The following is an 18,986-nucleotide window of genomic DNA, read 5'->3' as shown; positions in this document are numbered from 1 at the left end:
TGGTCATCAGTTTTCAAACCCAAAATAAATTCTTATGTCTTTACGGTTTATTTTTTTAATGTCTTTTTGTTCTCTTTATTTTTAAATCAAAATGGTATGAATTGTAAATATAGATATTAAAAAGGTTGAATACTATTTTGTTAACTTTTATGTGTTATATCTAGTAAACAGATTCTTGGATGTGCTATTTGAGTCATTAACATACTTTTATGAACTATTTAAATAACTAAGTCATTCTCTTATTCTGATTTGTTTCATACTTCTTCATGGTTACAAAGTCTTTACATCCACATTTTGCTTCCTGCATAGTAATTATCTTTCAGCAAAAATCATTCAGGTTTATGTTCACAAATTGGCCAATTATATTTTATCATAACTCATCTTATCTTCATTACTAGAGTTGGATCAAATAATTAAGGACCTCCACATTGCGCCATTATTTCTGCAACACCACTAATGTTTTGGTCCTCTAATACCCTAGTAACATTATATTGAATTCTCATTCATAGTCAATAACATATACAATGAGAGATACAGAAACTTACAAAACTAATTTAATGCTATTTAAATATTTTACATATTTTCAACGGCTAGCTGATTTCTCCAGCGGCATATATACTTTTCATGTATTTTAGATATACACTAGTCAATATGTTTTCTCAGGCCGTTGGCTAACTAAACGTTTGAAAATCTTGTGAGAACTAACCATTCGTCTTTTATTGATCTCATTTTAAAGAATTAGTTTGCTACCTAAATTAAGAAGATGAACTAAAATTAGTAAAGCAAACTCATAATTTTCGTGAAAGTTGGATTTATTCAATCTTAGTTTTGATGATATTATATAAAGAGGGAAAATAGACTCTATTAGGTTCTCAAACTAGAAACCCACTTGCGCATATTGACATTAATTGTTTTCCATAACTTATTAAAGTGGGTAACTATATATTGCAATTTGAAAGATGCATGCATCAAGATCTACTTAGGTAGTTAGGTAGAAGTACGAGTAGCTTCTAACTCTCCTCAAGATCACTTAATTAGCTAGTTAAGTACGTAGAAGCACGACTAGCTTCTAACTATCCTCAAGATCACTTTAATTTATTTTATATTATTTGTTACAATGCTATACCATTTTTTAAAATAAGAATTATGATTCACTGCCAGAATTTACAAACTAGGCGTAGAATCTTGTCGTCCCGAACACAATTGCGATTTGCGATCATTGTCACTCTAAAAATAACGCCATACATTGGCATCTTGAGTTAACTTGTAATGATGAATCTAGATTAGTAAGAAAATAAACGTCACCATATAAGCTTATGTGAGTCATGTGTGTGTTAGATTAAACGGTTTTCAATGTTAATTATGACTCCACTAAAGCAATGGAGTCGACTCTTTATAGTGAATTTATTTATCAACCATGTTGTGTACACATAATAGAAAATATGTGATGAGAGTCTCATTATAAATTGAATAATTTCACTACATGATATTACTCAATTTTCCAAATAATGATTATAGAATATTTTTTTTTATATAACATACCTTCAAGTGGATGAAAATGTCTGAGATTCTTCATAATTTCATGTTTTTTTTTCCGGTGATCCTATATTTAATTCTTAACCTGCTATAATTTCTTCAATATGACGCAAAATTTATATACTATCTATGCTATTTGTAAACATTCTCTCTTAATCACGATTTTACCAATAATTTGTTTTATATACTGTTTTGGAACCCTTTATTATAAAATTTTATAAATTTTGATTTAAAGGATGAATAAATTATGACCCTTGAAATTTCTAACGTGTATGCTCCACTTACGATAGAGTTGGAACACAAACGTACAAAAAATAAAAGTACTCACGAGAAAAAATGTTACCAAAGTAAAGAAGCACGTAAACGGTAAAAAAATAAATATCTTGTCTATAAAAGGCCGTAGTGCCACTCAACTCACTAACTTACTCTCTTCGTACATACAAATATTTTCAACAATGGTTTCTCCTTCTTCTTTAACTAAGCTTGTCTTCTTAGCTTGCTTTGTTCTGTTCACATTCTCAGACAAACTCGTGGCTGAAGAATCCGACAAAGTTCAGCTCTATCTTTACTACGAATCACTTTGCCCCGGTTGTCAGATGTTCATCGTCGATGACCTAGTCAAATTCTTTGACTCCGATCTCGAGACGATCACCGATGTGAAGCTCGTTCCATTTGGTAATGCTAAAGTCTCCGATAACATGACCGTCACTTGCCAGGTTCATTTCAATTTCTCACTCTTCTTGTGTCTTACTTTTATGGTTAAACTCAGTTTCTAATTAACCTATTGTTTGGGAAATTTTGTGAAGCATGGTGAAGAGGAATGCAAACTTAACGCCTTTGAGGCTTGTGCTATAAAGATTTTGACTAAACCGGTATGCATTTATTTCTAAACTTTTTTTTGGTGAATTTAGGGAAAATTGATGATTGTTACAATATTTTCTAACTTTTATAAAATGGTGATGTGGTTTCGGAACACAGAAATCGCAGTACACGTTCATACGTTGCGTCGAAAACAATACGGAACACTTTCAACAAGAATGTTTCCAAGGCATTGGAGATGAGAAAGACGTCAATGATTGTTACAACAGTGATCTCTCTAAAAAGGTTTGCATAATTATAATAGAAACATACATTGCATAGTTATCAAACATTCTAACTTTTTTTTTTTGGTTATTCGTTGTTGTAATTACAGCTCATACTTGAGAACGCAAAACAGACCATGAGTTTGAAGCCGAAACATGTATTCGTACCATGGGTCACACTCAACGGCAAACCACTCTATGACGTACGTATATATCTAACTCTTTTAATAACTCTTATTTACATTTTTAGAACCAATTTAAAACTGTCTTTTTGTATGTATGTATTATTGTCTATTGGGGGATGCAGAAGCTAGATGATTTGGTGTCCCAGGTCTGCAACACGTACAAAGGAAAGGCTCCACTCCCCAAACAATGCAATCCCTCTGCTTTGTCTGAGAAGAAGACTACGTCAAAGCTTCAGTTCTCCTACGCCAATGGTGCTATCAAGTACTAAGTTAATTATCAATCTACTAAGATGGATTAAAAAGCTTATGTCGTCAGTGGAATAATTAAATAAAGATCTTTTTCTAGAATTTGATTTTTACGTGTTCATGAACCTTCTGACTAGTAACGCCTAAATGGAACTTTATTAACTAGTAAGACCACTCCTACAAGTAACTAATATGAAGGCTAAATCGATGTCATCAGACCAGAATTAATCACTATTATTTGCTTTTCTTAATTCACTCACTAAGCCTAATTTTATTGCATATATATCTTAGTACTTGTAATTTGATTATTAGGTTAGGACCATAAGATCATTCACTCTTGGTTTCCTTCTCTATCCGGTTCGTTCGCATTTTTGTGAGTAATTAAATAAGCCACCGACGACCTTTGTGGTCGGTTCACGAAGGACTAGTTATAATAAAAACAGATTTTATAATATTGAAAACATGGCATTACAACAAAAACAACATAATCAAGTTCTCTTAGTACGAAATGAACATTTGCCCAACAAATTGAGCCAAATACAACTCTTAGAGATACATAGTAATATATAAATTTTTTATTACATTGGTGGTGGAGGAGGAGGAGGCGTCTCAACAGTAACAGAAAGCTTCATGCCGTGAAAGCAGCCACCTCTTCCATCAAGTAGATAGTAAGCTCTGGTCTCATTGAGAGGCACAATGTCTCTCCCAGCTCCACGTGTATAGTTGCGTAGTGGGTGGTTCGAGATACATCTTTCATAGTCAGTCTTGCTTACCTCAAGAATGTTGTGTTGGTCTCTGTAGAACACGAAATCTGAGAACATAGTAAAAAAAAAACACACACATCAACTCCCTAAGACAAAAACTTAAGACTGAGTTTGTGTTCTAACCAGATCTGGTCGGAGAAGTTGAAAACTTAGAAACTATTACAAGATTTAAAGTGAAACCCACTTCAGATCAGATCTAATAGTAACAGATCTGAGAGTGTAGACTGAGAAAGAAGAGATAGAGAGAACGTTACAGAGCCAGTCTCCGAGGTAGAAATGTTTGCCCTGAACCCATGCGGCATAGTTAACGTCGGGGTTCCAGAACTTTTTGTCGCCGACTAAATATTTCTTCGCCGTCACTTCCGGTACCGGAAACGCCACTAGAAAAGCCACTACAACCGCCGCAATCACCACCGTAGATCTCGCCATTTTCTCTCTAACAAAACTCACTCTCTCTGTCTCTCTCAGCTCTTTCTAGACGTAGTTGCCTAGTTTGTGATTTTGGTATTAATTTGCTACATAAAAAAATTACGCAGTTCCACTAAATGATTGGCAGCATAATAGTGCAACTTGAGTTATATTATTAAAAAAAAGAACATTAATCTACCTCAGTCCCTTATGATTAAAAAACAAACTTATAATGTTACCGACACGCATTTCAATTGGATATAATAAACTAATGATTGGCTCTCTAACGTTTTTAATCTCGTATCAAGATTTCTAATAATTTTACTAGCCGGAACGTTGTACTTTTACTATTGTTTATATATTGTTCTTTTGATGAAACGAAAAGTTGAGTTTCTTCAAAGTCCTTAGTTTATTAGAGCAAGATTATTGGTAGTATCATAATTGACCATAATCTAATGTAGGAAACTAGAACTCTATTGTGACCATAATTTAATGTAGGAAATTAGAACTCTATTGTGAAAACAAAAACAAAAAAGGAAATTAGACCTCTATTTGGTTCTAACTTCTAACTAGACATCTACTTTAGTTTACTGACATAAAATGATTGAGATTCCCAAAACTATTAAAAGTATAGTAGTTTGAAAGACACATCAGACTTACTCAGACTGGTAAAAGTAGGAAACGAGACAGCTGGTGTGATTATATTTTAAAACATTCCTAATAAACATCTTATTAACGTTGAAAAAAATTAAAAATCTTATAAACTAAATATTCAATATATAATGATATGTCAAATTGTTAAATACATATTCTTGAACTAGAAAAAAAAAGAACTAATTAGTCTGGCATACACTACCAGCCTTACCAACTCACTCTGGAAATGAGTAAAGATATTGGCATTTAAGTACCATTAACATGAACACAAAAGTAAAAAAAACGGTCCATGATAAAAAATGTTACTATTAGTATTAGCTAGTAAAAAAAAAGCATTTACAGTAACTGTAAAAACAATATCTATAAATGTTTACACAAGGCAGTAGTCAAGCACTCAACTCAAACTCTTCAATAAGAATACCTTTTTAAGTCTTAAGAAATGGCTTCTTCTTCTTCTTCAACCAAGTTTGTTCTGTCCCCATATCTTCTCTTAGCTTGCCTCTTCCTGTTCACATTCTCAACCAACCTCGTCGTGGCTAAAGAATCTGACAAAGTGAAGCTCAATCTTTACTACGAATCACTTTGCCCCTATTGTCAGAATTTCATCGTCGATGATCTAAGTAAAATCTTTGACTCCGATCTCTACACGATCACCGATCTCAAGCTCGTTCCATTCGGTAACGCTCATGTCTCCAACAATCTGACTATTACTTGCCAGGTTATTTTCAATTTCTCTCTCTTCTTTTGTTTATAAAATTAATTAATCTTTCCTGTTTATACGATTTAATCACTTGTATAGTACTGTTCTACTTAACTAAATTTAGAAATATATATATATATTTTTTTTATGAAGCATGGTGAAGAGGAGTGCATACTTAACGCTCTTGAAGCTTGTGCTATAAGAACTTGGCCCGATCCGGTAGAGAATGAATATGTTATTTAATTACTAGATTTATACTATTTTCGTATGTGTGTGTATTGTAATTTTAATTTGCAAAACTTTGATTGTTGTGGAACGCAGAAACTGCACTACAAGTTCATACAGTGCGTTGAAAAGAATACTAATGAGTGGGGAAGATGTGTTCAAAGATCTGGACGTGAGAAAGCCATCAAAGATTGTTACAATGGTGATATCTCTAAGAAGGTAGGTTATGTGTGATATATACAAAAATCATAAAAATAAACAAATATATTGATATAACTCTATAACCATTTTTTTTTCTTCTTGTCATTGTAGCTCATACTTGGTTACGCAAAAGAGACCTTAAGTTTGGAGCCGAAACATGAATACGTACCATGGGTCACACTCAACGGCAAACCACTCTATGACGTATATATAATTAACTCTTTATTTCAATTTTTTTTTTGTTGTTTTACATATCTTAACCATTTAAAAATGTCATTTTTTCTGTTATTTGGGGGATGCAGAACTACAATAATTTGGCCGAGCAAATCTGCAAAGTGTACAAAGGAAAGGTTCTCCCAAAAATCTGCAGCTCCTCTACCCTGTCCCTGTCTGAGAGGAAAGTGTCGAAGTTTCAAGTCTCCTATGTCGATGAAGCTAAAAATTACTAAGTCTACTAAGATGGATCTCTAAAAGCTTAATGTTATAAGTGGAATGATAAATAAAGACTTTTTATTTTTCTTTAGTTTTATGTTTACGCGTTCTTGAACCTTCTGATATATTTAGTTTCCTTTCTAATGAAAAAAACCTAAACTGACCTATATTAAGACCATTTCTACAAGTTATTAGTTGGATGACAGCTTCATAAGAAATTCGAAATATAGAATTACAAAATGAATTAAACTTTTCATTTTTTTTTTTTGCTCTAGCTAGAAACAAGCTTACTAAAGAGATACCATCAAACCATCTTGAATTATATTAATGACAACAGATGCAATCCGACAAATATTGTTCATAAATGAGGAAGAGACTAATTTGAATTTTTTTTTTTTGCTTTTAATGTGGAGTGATTTGAATTTTTGTCTGTGACCAGACTCAAATTCGAATGACACCATACGTTCAGGCCTGCATACGTTGGCATCTTGAGTTAACTTGTAGTAATTAGTAGGTGATCTTAGAAATGATATAACTGTTTTACGTAACGTAACCAAATAGCTTATTGCGAGACTGCGAGTCAGTGAGTGTAAAATGTTCATTATGACACTCGACTAAGCATGGACTCGACTCATTATAATGTTTTTATTCATTTTACTTTACCTCCAGTTTTCTTTTGTGTAGATCAGTAGATCCAATAGAAAATATACCCACTTTTATTTCTTACCATTAGTTGAAAAAAAAATATCTATCCTATCTTGCAGAGATAATTTTCTGTTGGGAGTCTCATTATAAGTATTCTCACAATCTCACTAGATAACTCATTTTTTTAATTTAAACTGTCACATGCTATTGGAAAAATAATTTGCAAAATATATATGAGCAGGTGAAATGTGCACGACATTTTTTAACATTTCAATATTTTTGTCTTTAATCCGTTGTATATTTTTGTTCAAAATGGCATGCAATTTATATACATTATCCTCGTTATCTATGAAAAAACCACCCTCGAACCGTCTGGTCATATAATAAATTTATCACTCGTTGTTACCATTTTTGAGCGAAAATTTGACTATCTACATAATTAACTCTTTATGTTTTATTATAATTCATATTTTATGTTGTATATATTTGTTAAATATTGAATATTTTGTAAATAGAGAAATAACTAAATTTTCTAGTTGTTGTGCGGGTAAATATTTATATTATTTTTTAAACCGCAATACACTTCATGACTATTTGTTTGTTATATTTAGTTTGTTTTGTTTAGTGTTTGAGATTTTATTTTGATTTTTAATTTTTATAACAAAAAATAAAGGATCTAAATACATAATCAGTAATTATACGCTGTGATTAAGTCACATTTTTCCTAATGATTTAATTATTTTATACAATCTTAGTTAAATCAACTTGATTTTATGTCAAATATTCTAATATTCGTAGTGTTGATAAATAATTAAATGTGGATTTAAACTGTATTAACACAAATTTAATAATATTTTATTAATTTCAACATGTTCTCTTTATAACTCATCTACTATATAACCACATTATATAGTATTTTAGAATTTTTTAATTTTACATATTCATAATAATTAAATTTTTTATTAAGTTTATATATGTTAATTATAATATTTAAATAATTGTCAATCGAAGTTTTTCTTATGTTAAGAATCAAAACTTACAGATTTTGAAAAACAAAATGGGAATCAAATTGTTTTTTTATTTGTTTACGAAGGATTCAGATATAGAATATCTTCATAACACAACATAATGTATAGTTAAATATATGATAGTTTTTATTTCCATATTGATTGTTGTTATTTTTTTAATTGAAATAAAATGTAAAATATTTAGGAAACAAAATCTAGAATAATGTTAGTTTTGAAAAATTTTTAGGGATTAATGTTGTAAATAATTTTTTAAATAAACAAAACTAAAAGAGCATAACACAAAATTTATGTACTTCAAAAATGTTAATATAGATTTAAAAAAAAATTGCTTATTTAATAATAAATATATTAATATCACCGGTATAATTTAGACCTGGATCCCCCGGCCCACTAGTGGACTGATAGTGCTTACTGGTTAAGTAGGGAGTAGGGAGACAAAAGTCAATAAAATCTTATCTATTATTGAATAGCACACACAAGGCAAGTAGTCATGAGCACTCAACTCAAACACTAATTAAGATTTAAGAACCATGTCTTCTTCTTCTTCTTCTTCTTCTTCTTCTTCTTATTCAATCAAGCTTGTGTTCTTAGCTTGTCTCGTCTTGTTCACATCTTCGGACAAACTCGTGGCTGGAGAATCCGACAAAGTTAAGCTCAATCTTTACTACGAATCACTTTGTCCTTCTTGTCAGAATTTCATTGTCCATTATCTAGGCAAAGTCTTTAGCACCGATCTCCACACAATCACCGATCTCAAGCTTGTTCCATTCGGTAACGCCCACGTCTCGGACGATCTTACCGTCACTTGCCAGGTTCTAGTCAATTTCTCTCTCTTCTTAATTGGTCTTAATTATATGATTATCTCTTAATCTTATTCTAAACGCTTTATGTTTGTTAAATTTGTGAAGCATGGTGAAGAAGAATGTAAACTAAACGCCCTTGAAGCGTGCGCCATAAGCACTTGGCCAAATCAGGTATATAATTAATGATTACTCCATTTTGTTCACTATATGTATACTACTATTGTTTTTGGTGACAAAATGAATTATGAAAAATTAATGTGATGGGTTTGGAACGCAGAGATTGCACTATAGGTTTATACGGTGCGTTGAAACTAACACGAATGCTTGGGAGTCATGTGTTAAAAAGTATGGAGGTGACAAAGCAATTAGTGATTGTTACAATGGTGATCTCTCTAAAAAGGTAGCTAGGTACACATAAAAAAGCATATATACATTTTACTCTATGATCTATTTCTAATCGTTCTTTTGTTTTTTTTTTATTGGACAGCTGATACTTGGGTATGCAAACCAAACCTTGAGTTTGAAACCGGAGCATAAATACGTACCATGGATGACACTCAACGGCAAACCACTCTACGAGGTATACATAACTTCTTTACAACTTTGGCTGATTAGTGTTTTTGCTGAAAAAGTAATCACTTGCTGAATGTTTTTGGAGCAGAATATTGATAATTTTGTGGACTTAGTCTGCAAAGCCTACTATGGAAAGGCTGCTCTCCCAAAACTCTGCAACTCCTCTGCCTTGTCTAAGATGAAAGTGCCAATGCTTCAGTTCTCCTATGCCAATTGAAGCATACTGAAGTAAGATGGGTTTTATGTTAGTGGAATAACTTTTAATAAAGATCTTTTACTAAGCTTGTTATGTTTAAAAATGTACTGAATTTAACTACATTAATGTTTTAAGACTGACCACTTTTTTTTTTTCATATTATCCTAGAAAATAATATGAAGCAGCTTAGTTTTTTTTCTTCTTCCATTGGAAATGCTTTAGAAATGAAGTCGTACCAGTTTCTGTGGTTTTAGTGGAGATGGACCACAAATGCATTATGAACAAATTGTCAAACTTCTTTTTATATGAGTTATCTTTATCCTGCCACTGAAGGCCAGCTTCCTAAGAGATTCATTATGAAAAGATTGATTTGAAATTGTCTAACACTTGCAAATTAATGAAGTTATTAATCCCTGGCTCTAGCTAGTAAGTAACTATACATGAAGTTGTATGATGCATAATGCGCTGAAGAAGAACATATATATTTTATTCAAATCAGTCAAGATACAATAGGATGAGCACTTTTAAATACAGGACAGAACATGAAACTCATAACACAGATCTCTTAAATCATGCTTCCTGCTAGAAACCGGCTATAGAAGTCTAAAGACTCCCGCGGTTTGTACTCAGGAACCGTATGTCCTGCACCCTGCAATTACCACAAGGATAGAATTAAGAGTATAACAAACAACTTTCAAAGTGAGATGCTTATTTGGAATGCTTGCCTTGATGGTTAAAAATGTGAGATTGTTTGCATATCCTTGCGTATACCTGCAAAAATGTCAATACATTATAGTAGAGAAACATTGGCAGTTACTTTCGACTAGGCGATGAAAGATTACCCCGCGACTTGATTGTTTGATATCCATGGCCTCCATTCATCAATCACCTTGTATCCAAGAGACCTTGTCCAAGCTTGAGAGCCAGTAAATGGAACACACATATCGTGATCCCCGCTATAGGAAATAAACTCATTCTATCATTCTCTAAACAATATAAAGCCTATGTCTTAAGATCCATTTTTATAAGTTCTTGTTTAAGTACCTGTAGATGAGAGCTTTATATCCACTTAAAGTGAGGTTTCTATGGAATGTGATCATGCTTCCTGCATCATGTTCGAATGAGAGTTTTCCACTGCAGAGTTCCCACCTTCCAATCTCGCTCTCCTGTAAAATGTTCCCAACACATCAATCATCTGTTTCATGATCACTAGTTAATAACAGTAATCAAACAGAGTACTTTTAGACCTCTTTAGCATGAATAGCTTTCCTAACCGCTGGATCGTTCAACCAAGCTGTTGCAACTCTATCATCCTGCATATAAGCGTTTTCATTATTCAGCTTTTTAATTTTAACTCAAGTATTAAAACAGAGAGGGGACGTGTGTTTTGGTTTACTTACAATGCAAGGAACAGTGATGTCCGCAAGGAGTTGAGACCACCTAGGGACAATGCCTGGACGAACAGGCGCACGAACTGGCCAGGCTCGACCGAACATTCTTTTTCTTATAGCTAACCGCTTTTCGGTTTTGCCTAGCTGAAGGAAACTCGAAGGCAGAGATCTGAGATCAAATGCGGATAGCGATGTTCCATGGTAACACGGCTCAAGAATGTTGTACATGTTCAACCTGTCAACATCCTGACATATAAAAACAAGGTTTTAAAAACCATAATTTCACAGCATTTTCAACATCGTAAAAACATTTTACAGTATCATACATACATCGTTGACTTTCGTCACTTGTTCCTCGCACTCGCGTCCTTTTATATCATAGAAACTTCCATTGCAAGCTTTTGTAGCGTTCTGGGTTTGGTTTTGGATGTGTTGTTAGATATATAGGAAGAAATTAAGAAAGTGGAAGAGTAAAGCATTCACTAAGAAACTAAACAAACCTCAAAGAGTTCATCAGAGATTAGTCCCATCCCGTGTGCAAACGGGACAAGAGCATTTCCATCATACATTAGATCCGCAACTCCATTTCCAACCAAATATCCCTGTCCAAAACCAGAGCAGATCATCCAATCACTGTCTGAAACCAAAACATGAACTCAAGAAACTACGATTGACTTGTTAATCTCGTTACCTTGAAGTTAAGAGCCGGCTTTACCCCATTTTTGTTCCCTACAACATAAACATAATAAACCAACAAGTGTATTAAAAAAGAGCTTGACAAGAGATGCATCATCGAATATGAAAGGACACTATATATATATACCTTTGACAACTTCTGAAGCAAGAGTTGGGACATAAACTCCAGCGTAAGATTCTCCAGAGATGAAAAAAGGATTCGATTGGAACTCAGGAAACATTTGGAACCACTGGTGTAAAGAAACATTGAAGCATTTAGTGATCTGAATTACACACACAAGAACTAAAACATTACTAAGAGATTCACACCTTGAGAAGGAACGCGTGAGAGTCAACCGCGGTTTTCATGTCGCCGGTATTGTAATCTGATTTGTTGTTTGAGTAAGAGAATCCCACACCAACAGGAGAATCAAGGTACATTATGTTAGAGACCTGAAAAGTATAAACAAATCATACATCAAAAAAAAAAACATTACAAATGAAAAAGTGAAAACTAAAACAAAACCAATTTTTTTCAAAATCACCTTGGACCAACTATAAGGATTAAGATGCACGAGTGGGAGACTATTGTTTTTCTTTGGTAGTTCGAAATTGAAAGGACCATGCTCATACACGAATCCATCCATGCTTGAACAACCTGGACCACCATTAAGCCATAGTACGACCGGATCTTTCGAAGGATTCTTCTCTGACTCAACAAAGTAGTACCACAGATTCTTCCCATGCTCCTTATCTATTGTCACATACCTTTAATAATCCAAAAAAAAAAATCAAGAAAAAAATTATATATAAAAAAACTAGAATCTTGAAGGTTTCAAGAAACAGAGATATATTTTACCCGGAGTAGTGTTTTGAAGGGAAAGTGCCGTCGAAGCCAGGGAGTTTGGTAACAAGAGCAGACTCTGGAGCTGATTCTGTTATTATTACAAAAACTGAAGAGAGTAATAATGTAACAAAGACAAGAACATTCTTCACTAACCAGACCATTTTGACTAATCAATGAAGAACAAACTGATCTCTGTAAGTAGTTGTTTTATATAAGAAAACAACACAGAAGGAAAAAATCTTAGTTAGTTGCCCATAAACAACAAAAAATATGAATGTTGGGAAAATGATTTAGCACGAATTAAGGAAGAAATTCTGGTAATAAAAGGACAAAAAGATGATGATATGGGAATGAAAAGAAATTGATTTTTAGAACAAATAAGGAAACATAGGATTGGTGTGTATAGATCTTTTAGCTAACAGATACAGATACAGATGTGATTCTGAAAAGTAACAGTTTCCTTAAAAGGCACGATATTGAGCATTTCTATAAAAGATACAAATAAGAGCTTAGCTTGCGTCTGCTATGAGCTGCAGTAAGCAAAAGATATGAGTGGCGCGAGTTGACCTGGGGACCAATTATTAAAGTAAACAAGCGGTTACTTAAAGTGACGACTGGCTTACGGAACTGTGACACGTGGTAGGTGTATGAGAAGTCTTTTTCTGTTTGTTAAGTTGTAGGCGTTTTGTTTGAAAAAAGATTCCCAAAAATTGTTTTGTGTATTGATTTCGACGTTAACTTATCCGCACGTATGAGGCTAGCAGCTTCCCGATCATTAAATTCTTTAATAGTTTAATTTTCTATCTTAAAAATTGTTAGGCGTTAGTTGGGCGGTGATTGAAGACCTAACGATTCAACAAAAAATCCAATTTAAATTGAAGATTATTCAAGGACTAGATTTATGGGTTTTATCATTATATGTGTATAATATATTATAGCTGTAACATGTTCCGAGAGTTAAAAGTGGTCCAGTGGTTTTCATATGTATTAGAAGCCCTTAGATCGCGGGTTCGAAACCCACAATTCTTGTATTGCGCATTTTTTACAGTTTTATTAATAAATGCAAAATAATGAAACTACCCTCCTCTTCTTCCTCCTTTCTGTCTATCCGTAAATCCTTGTAAACCCTAATTTCAAACTGCTTCTTCATTTTTTTAACTATTAATCGTTTTAACTTATTATTCTTATATTTTTAACCTTCATATAATAGAATTATGAAAGGAAATCATAGTTAGAAGTTCAAAAATCCTTTTTTTTTTTTTTTGATATTTCAGATTTGTTGGCCGTTTATGGTGAAATCCTCGTAGTAAGGAGCCGCCCAACGTGTAAACGACGATTATACGGCCGCCTAGACCGATTTTTAAATGAGGAGTTTAATTTGTGTCTTGATGATATATTATTATAAGTTTCAAACCTGTAAAAATAAGATATAGTGGGAAGCATAATTAAATAGAAGAATACAACTTCGCAATACTTTTTCAAAAAAGTCACTATCTATAAATCCAAAATGATGAAACTACCCTCGTCTTCTTCCTCCTTTCTGTCGATATGTAAATCCTTGTAAACCCTAATTTCAAGCTGCTTCTTCATTTTTTTAACTATCAATCGTTTTAACTTGTTATTCTCGTAGTTTTAACCTTCATATAATAGAATTATGAAAGGAAAATCATAGTTAGAAGTTCAAAAATCCTCTTTTTTTTGTATTTCAGATTTGTTGGCCGATTATGGTGAAATCCTCGTGGTAAGGAGCCGTCCAACGTGTAACCGGCGATTATACGGCCGCCTAGACCGATTTTTGGAAGAGGGGTTTAATTTGTGTCTTGATGATATATTACTATAAGTTTCAAACCTGTAAAAATAAGATATAGTGGGAAGCATAATTAAATAGAAGAATAAAACTTCGCAATACTTTTTCAAAAAAGTCACTATCTATAATTCTATAAAATTTAGTTTTAAAGTTAATGATTAATATTGTTGAGAAAATGTTAAGTATTTTAGTCTATAGATTTAATGTTGATACTAAAAGATTTGATTCTTACCAACCAAAAAATATAATAACTAATTATAGTATTTTTTATTCCTCTTCTTTATTTTTTTTTTTTTTTTCTGTTCTACTGTTTTTTTTTTGTGGACAAGCGTTCTACTTTTTTTTTGTTATAGTTTTTTTGTGTTATTTTTAGTATGATCTTTTATTCAATATTATGCTTATGTATCATGAAAATAAGAGAAAATAATACTTTGAACATAAAGAATTTTTAGAAAAGAAATAATAAAGAAAGATTATTTTTGTATTATACTTTTGATTTTATTTTTTCGAATTGAAAATTTCATCTGAGTCGACTAGTGGTTTTAGTCTTGGTGGAAGAGTCTTCCTGTTGGTCTAGGCCAGAGATTGATTCTTCCCAAGCGAAGAATTGCTCAGCTCTATCCTTTTGGCCACATGAGTATGGACCCATTACTTATGGCCTATTTGCAAAACCTGGGAAGATCCTTCCTATGGGATACTCTTCCTCCAGAGATTAGTTTCTGACCCCTCCATAAGCCTTTGACCCCTCTATAGGTCTGTGAATTTACTCTGAGTTAAGAAAAAAAAAATTTCATCGATTACAAACCAATTCTCTTGTGTATATACATGACACATCCTAAAATTAAGGGGACTCAATGATTTAGGCATTTTTTAAAATAAAAACAAATTTCTATATTAAGGTAAACATAGCATTTTATGTATATATTATATATAGTATATGATAATATATATATATTATATTATATTAAATTCATAAATTAATCATAAAAATTATACATTTAATATATTTTGTATGTTGGTAGAATAATGAGTAATTTGTAGCAAAACACATTACCACTATACTTAACTTATTATTATATATGTTGTAAATTTTATGGCTACACTAACAATGATCATCGCATTTCATCATGTTTTAAAAGTGACATCTCAATTTAATTAAAAGAGTAGTACATTTTGAACATTTATTTAAAACTCTTCCTTATTATGTTATTTTGGAGCTCCAACAAAGATCAATTCATCTCATTGCTTTCTTTTGTTGTAGCTCTCGCCCCAACATTAAATCTTTTAGTCTATAGAGTTAATGTTGATACTAAAAGATTTGACTCTTTCTAACCAAAAAGTATAATCTATACTATTAATTGGGGAGTACACTTAGTAATAAAAAAATAAACAAAACTGAATGCCATATAATACCCCTATTATAAAGGGTGTATCCAAACAGTCATCTAAAGCCAAACACTAAAATTAATATCTAATTTTATTCAGATCATGGATAAACAATTTATATTAAGATTAATGGGATGCAGACCCTATATTAGATTTAAAAGATTCGATTTTATATTTTTGCAAATATTAAGATTTTTCCCTCCTATAATTAAACGGTTTGTTTCCTATTATTTAGATATTTTCTTTAAAGGATCTTTAATTTCCTTATAATTGTTACAAATCAATTTGTAAAGTAAATTGAAAATGTCCCGTACTAACTTTTTTTTTTGTTTCGACAATGTAAACTGACTATTAATAAAATGATACTAACTATAAAAATATTTAATCCCTAAAATCACTCAAACCATTTAAATCAAACTATCCAATTTCAAATATATTAAAGGAAAATTTGTTACCATCAAAATCCGACAATTAAATTCGCTCTTAATTCTAATGCAAGTTTTTTAAAAAATCAAAGAAAATGGATATGATTTAATCAAACAATCTTTCAATGAACAACTCTTAAATTTGCACCTAAAGTTTGGATAGTTTATATATTTAACCTTTTGGATTTGATTTTATTTGATCATATATTAATAGATATATCCGAAATAACAATCCAATTTAATATAATTCAATAAAAACAAATCATCATTCATTTTTGATTTTCAAAAACTTCCATAACAAAATCATAAGAATTTGACAAAAAAAAATCATACTAACTAATTATGGTTAGTATTAGATGGAAACATATAAAAAAATTTGATTGTTACCAAAAAAATTAAAAATAGTTATAATATTTGCCAAATATAATCTAAATAAAATATTTAGTACTTTCAAATATAGCATATTTTGCGAATAAACTTTGGATTTTAGATTCGTCATTATCCAAAATATTTTGTGATTTGAATGCAATGCATTATCTCAAAAATTCTAACCATCTAAATTCTACTATAAATATAGTAGTCGAAATGAATATTCACTAATCACCAAACTATTCAACGATTCCCTTTATGGAATTCATTTGATTAAATTATAATTTTTATATAAAATATAATTTATGGAATTGTTGAAATAAAACGGAAGTACACAACATTGTTTTGTAGACTATATAATTTTAATAAGTTGGTTACAAATAGGTTATAGATTAACTGATAAAATAATTAGTTATAAATTAAATAGTGGTTGCAACCTTAATTTATCTTCGGAAGATTTTATTACTCAGCAAGTTGTTTCCAAAAATCTTAAAGAGAATATTCTAAAGAATCATTTGATATTATCTAAATTACTATATTAATATCTTTTATTAAATTATTCATCAAATAAAATTCTTTGATATCTAACTTAAAATATTAATTTTTATATATGATTCTATTTTGTGAAACAATTAAATTATCATATTATTTAATATTCAAGTTTTAGTAATATTATTCTTTAAAAATAATATCTACTGAATTAAAATTTTTACTGAGTAACAGGTCAAAATTTAAATATCTAAATTCAATTTCATAAGTTGGAGATAATTCAGGGGTAATATACTCCTTTTTATAATTAATTTTATAATAATTATTGAAAGCTTGTTATTTAATTATTATGGTAACTAGTATATAACATGTGCATACGCACAGAATTATTATTTGTAATAATATAAAATAACAGAGTTATTATTTTAATAAAATAATTAATAGCTAATTATAAGTTTAGAATAAAGTAATAGAATTTTAAGTAATTTTACAATATAATTTGGTTGAATGACAAGCTAAACTATTATACAGCTGAAAGAGAAAAACAAAAAGTTCGACTCTCGATGACGGCGGATCTAGGGTTTTAACCTTCCCATGATCTTGATTCTGTGTCTGGTGGGTAATTGGGGGTTTCTCGGGATTATATGGGATACAGTTTTATGGTGTGGGCGATGGTTTGTCTCTATTTGGATGATTGAGGTTCCTCTATCGCGGAGATGGTGCCGATACGGGTGGTTTGGGAGATTTGAACAGGGATATGGCTTTCAATTCTGTCATTTGGTTTCCTTTTCGGGGTTTATCCTTGTGATGGGATTTGCGATCTCGCATATGTGCAGCTGTTGGGGGTTGGAGAGAATCAAAGAAGGATACGATATTTCATTTCTTTATTTGGTTTCCTTTTGGGGGTGTCTCTTTGTGGGTTTCTCGTTTCTTGGTATCTGGGGAAGCGATTTGAGAGGGTTTTACTGGGATTTGGGATCAGTTATCGACGATCCTCTTGGGTAATTTTTGAGGATACGGATTGGAGGTTCTCTTCTCCATTATTTGGGATTGCTATTCTTTCCTTCCTTGGGCAGATGTTTTTTCCTATTCTGGTTGCTCTGGTTTGCTTGCCTTTTTGGTCTGGCTTTTCCTATAAAGCTGATAGGGGTTTCATTGTACTGAGGCACTTTTCGATTATCCCCTTTTCTTGGCATAGCAAATTGGTCCTTTTTTCTCTGTCTATTTTTTTGTTGGTGTGTTTCCTTTCGGGTTACGATGTCTCAAGCGAGTCTTATGGGGAAGGGTTTGTCGGGACATAAGGAGGGTGATGCAAGACCAAGACGCAGAGTCCAGATCTCTTTTTTTGACAATTCTGCGCTTATCGCCAGTTATTCCAAAACGGTAATTGGGAGATGTTTCAACCCACAAATGCAAGATATGAAAGCTTTGTTGCTCATGTTGCCGCGCATTTGGCAGGTGGAGGGGAAAGTTGCTGGGCCCGACCTAGGCTCTGGTAAATTTCAGTTTGATTTTGATGAGGAAGCTGACATTATCGAGGTATTGTCAAAGGAGCCTTTTCATTATGATTCTTGGATGGTGTCTATGGTGCGATGGACTTCGGTGGTGGATCCTGATTACCCGTCATCTTTGAAGTTCTGGATCCGGGTTTCTGATGTACCAATCCAGTTTTGGGCAGAACCCACCTTTCGCGATATTGGGTCAGATTTGGGGGTGGTTGAAGCGGTTGATATTGACTGTGGGAGGGTGCAGGTTACGATTGACGGGCTTCAATCTGCTTTGAGCTTGATATTGAGTTTTTTGATGGAGAAGTTACGGTTGTGAAGCTTTTCTATGAGAAACTCTACGGTTGGTGCAAGAAATGCTTCAGTTTGTGTCATGATGAAGCTGTCTGCCCAGTAACTAATGGTGTAGCTCAC

At 32.1% G+C, this 18,986-nt stretch overlaps 5 protein-coding genes across 5 annotated transcripts; 3 read left to right on the top strand and 2 right to left on the bottom strand.

The window, feature by feature from the left end:
- The first annotated feature begins 1,785 nt into the window (after nt 1-1,785).
- On the top strand, nt 1,786-3,151 carry LOC104719174 (gamma-interferon-responsive lysosomal thiol protein). Its single transcript, XM_010437035.2, has 5 exons — nt 1,786-2,252; nt 2,343-2,408; nt 2,515-2,640; nt 2,729-2,821; nt 2,926-3,151. Exons 1-5 carry the CDS (start codon nt 1,992-1,994, stop codon nt 3,070-3,072), a joined length of 693 nt encoding a protein of 230 aa, XP_010435337.2. The 5' UTR covers nt 1,786-1,991; the 3' UTR covers nt 3,073-3,151.
- A 326-nt stretch (nt 3,152-3,477) lies between these two features.
- Nucleotides 3,478-4,552, bottom strand: LOC147936228 (early nodulin-like protein 19). The gene is made up of 2 exons (XM_087469204.1): nt 4,068-4,552; nt 3,478-3,860 (listed from the first exon to the last, which is right to left on the bottom strand). Exons 1-2 carry the CDS (start codon nt 4,240-4,242, stop codon nt 3,628-3,630), a joined length of 408 nt encoding a protein of 135 aa, XP_087325330.1. The 5' UTR covers nt 4,243-4,552; the 3' UTR covers nt 3,478-3,627.
- A 477-nt stretch (nt 4,553-5,029) lies between these two features.
- Nucleotides 5,030-6,524, top strand: LOC104719172 (gamma-interferon-responsive lysosomal thiol protein-like). Its single transcript, XM_010437032.3, has 5 exons — nt 5,030-5,593; nt 5,729-5,794; nt 5,897-6,019; nt 6,113-6,205; nt 6,304-6,524. The coding sequence occupies exons 1-5, from the start codon at nt 5,315-5,317 to the stop codon at nt 6,448-6,450; spliced, it is 708 nt and encodes a 235-aa protein (XP_010435334.1). The 5' UTR covers nt 5,030-5,314; the 3' UTR covers nt 6,451-6,524.
- Nucleotides 6,525-8,481: 1,957 nt separating this feature from the next.
- On the top strand, nt 8,482-9,873 carry LOC104719171 (gamma-interferon-responsive lysosomal thiol protein-like). Its single transcript, XM_010437031.3, has 5 exons — nt 8,482-8,918; nt 9,015-9,080; nt 9,187-9,309; nt 9,397-9,489; nt 9,571-9,873. Exons 1-5 carry the CDS (start codon nt 8,637-8,639, stop codon nt 9,697-9,699), a joined length of 693 nt encoding a protein of 230 aa, XP_010435333.1. The 5' UTR covers nt 8,482-8,636; the 3' UTR covers nt 9,700-9,873.
- A 271-nt stretch (nt 9,874-10,144) lies between these two features.
- Nucleotides 10,145-13,315, bottom strand: LOC104719168 (serine carboxypeptidase-like 20). The gene is made up of 13 exons (XM_010437030.3): nt 12,604-13,315; nt 12,290-12,512; nt 12,075-12,197; nt 11,893-11,995; nt 11,761-11,798; nt 11,570-11,671; nt 11,400-11,480; nt 11,079-11,315; nt 10,926-10,991; nt 10,723-10,844; nt 10,521-10,634; nt 10,404-10,449; nt 10,145-10,327 (listed from the first exon to the last, which is right to left on the bottom strand). Exons 1-13 carry the CDS (start codon nt 12,750-12,752, stop codon nt 10,244-10,246), a joined length of 1,488 nt encoding a protein of 495 aa, XP_010435332.2. The 5' UTR covers nt 12,753-13,315; the 3' UTR covers nt 10,145-10,243.
- Between the last annotated feature and the right edge of the window lie 5,671 nt (nt 13,316-18,986).

This window comes from Camelina sativa, chromosome 10 (assembly GCF_030686135.1).
Source record: "Camelina sativa cultivar CO46 ecotype springtype chromosome 10, ASM3068613v1".
NCBI lineage: Eukaryota > Viridiplantae > Streptophyta > Magnoliopsida > Brassicales > Brassicaceae > Camelina > Camelina sativa.
The sequence above is the reverse complement of the archived record's forward strand: the minus strand, read 5'-3'. Positions and strand labels throughout refer to the sequence as shown.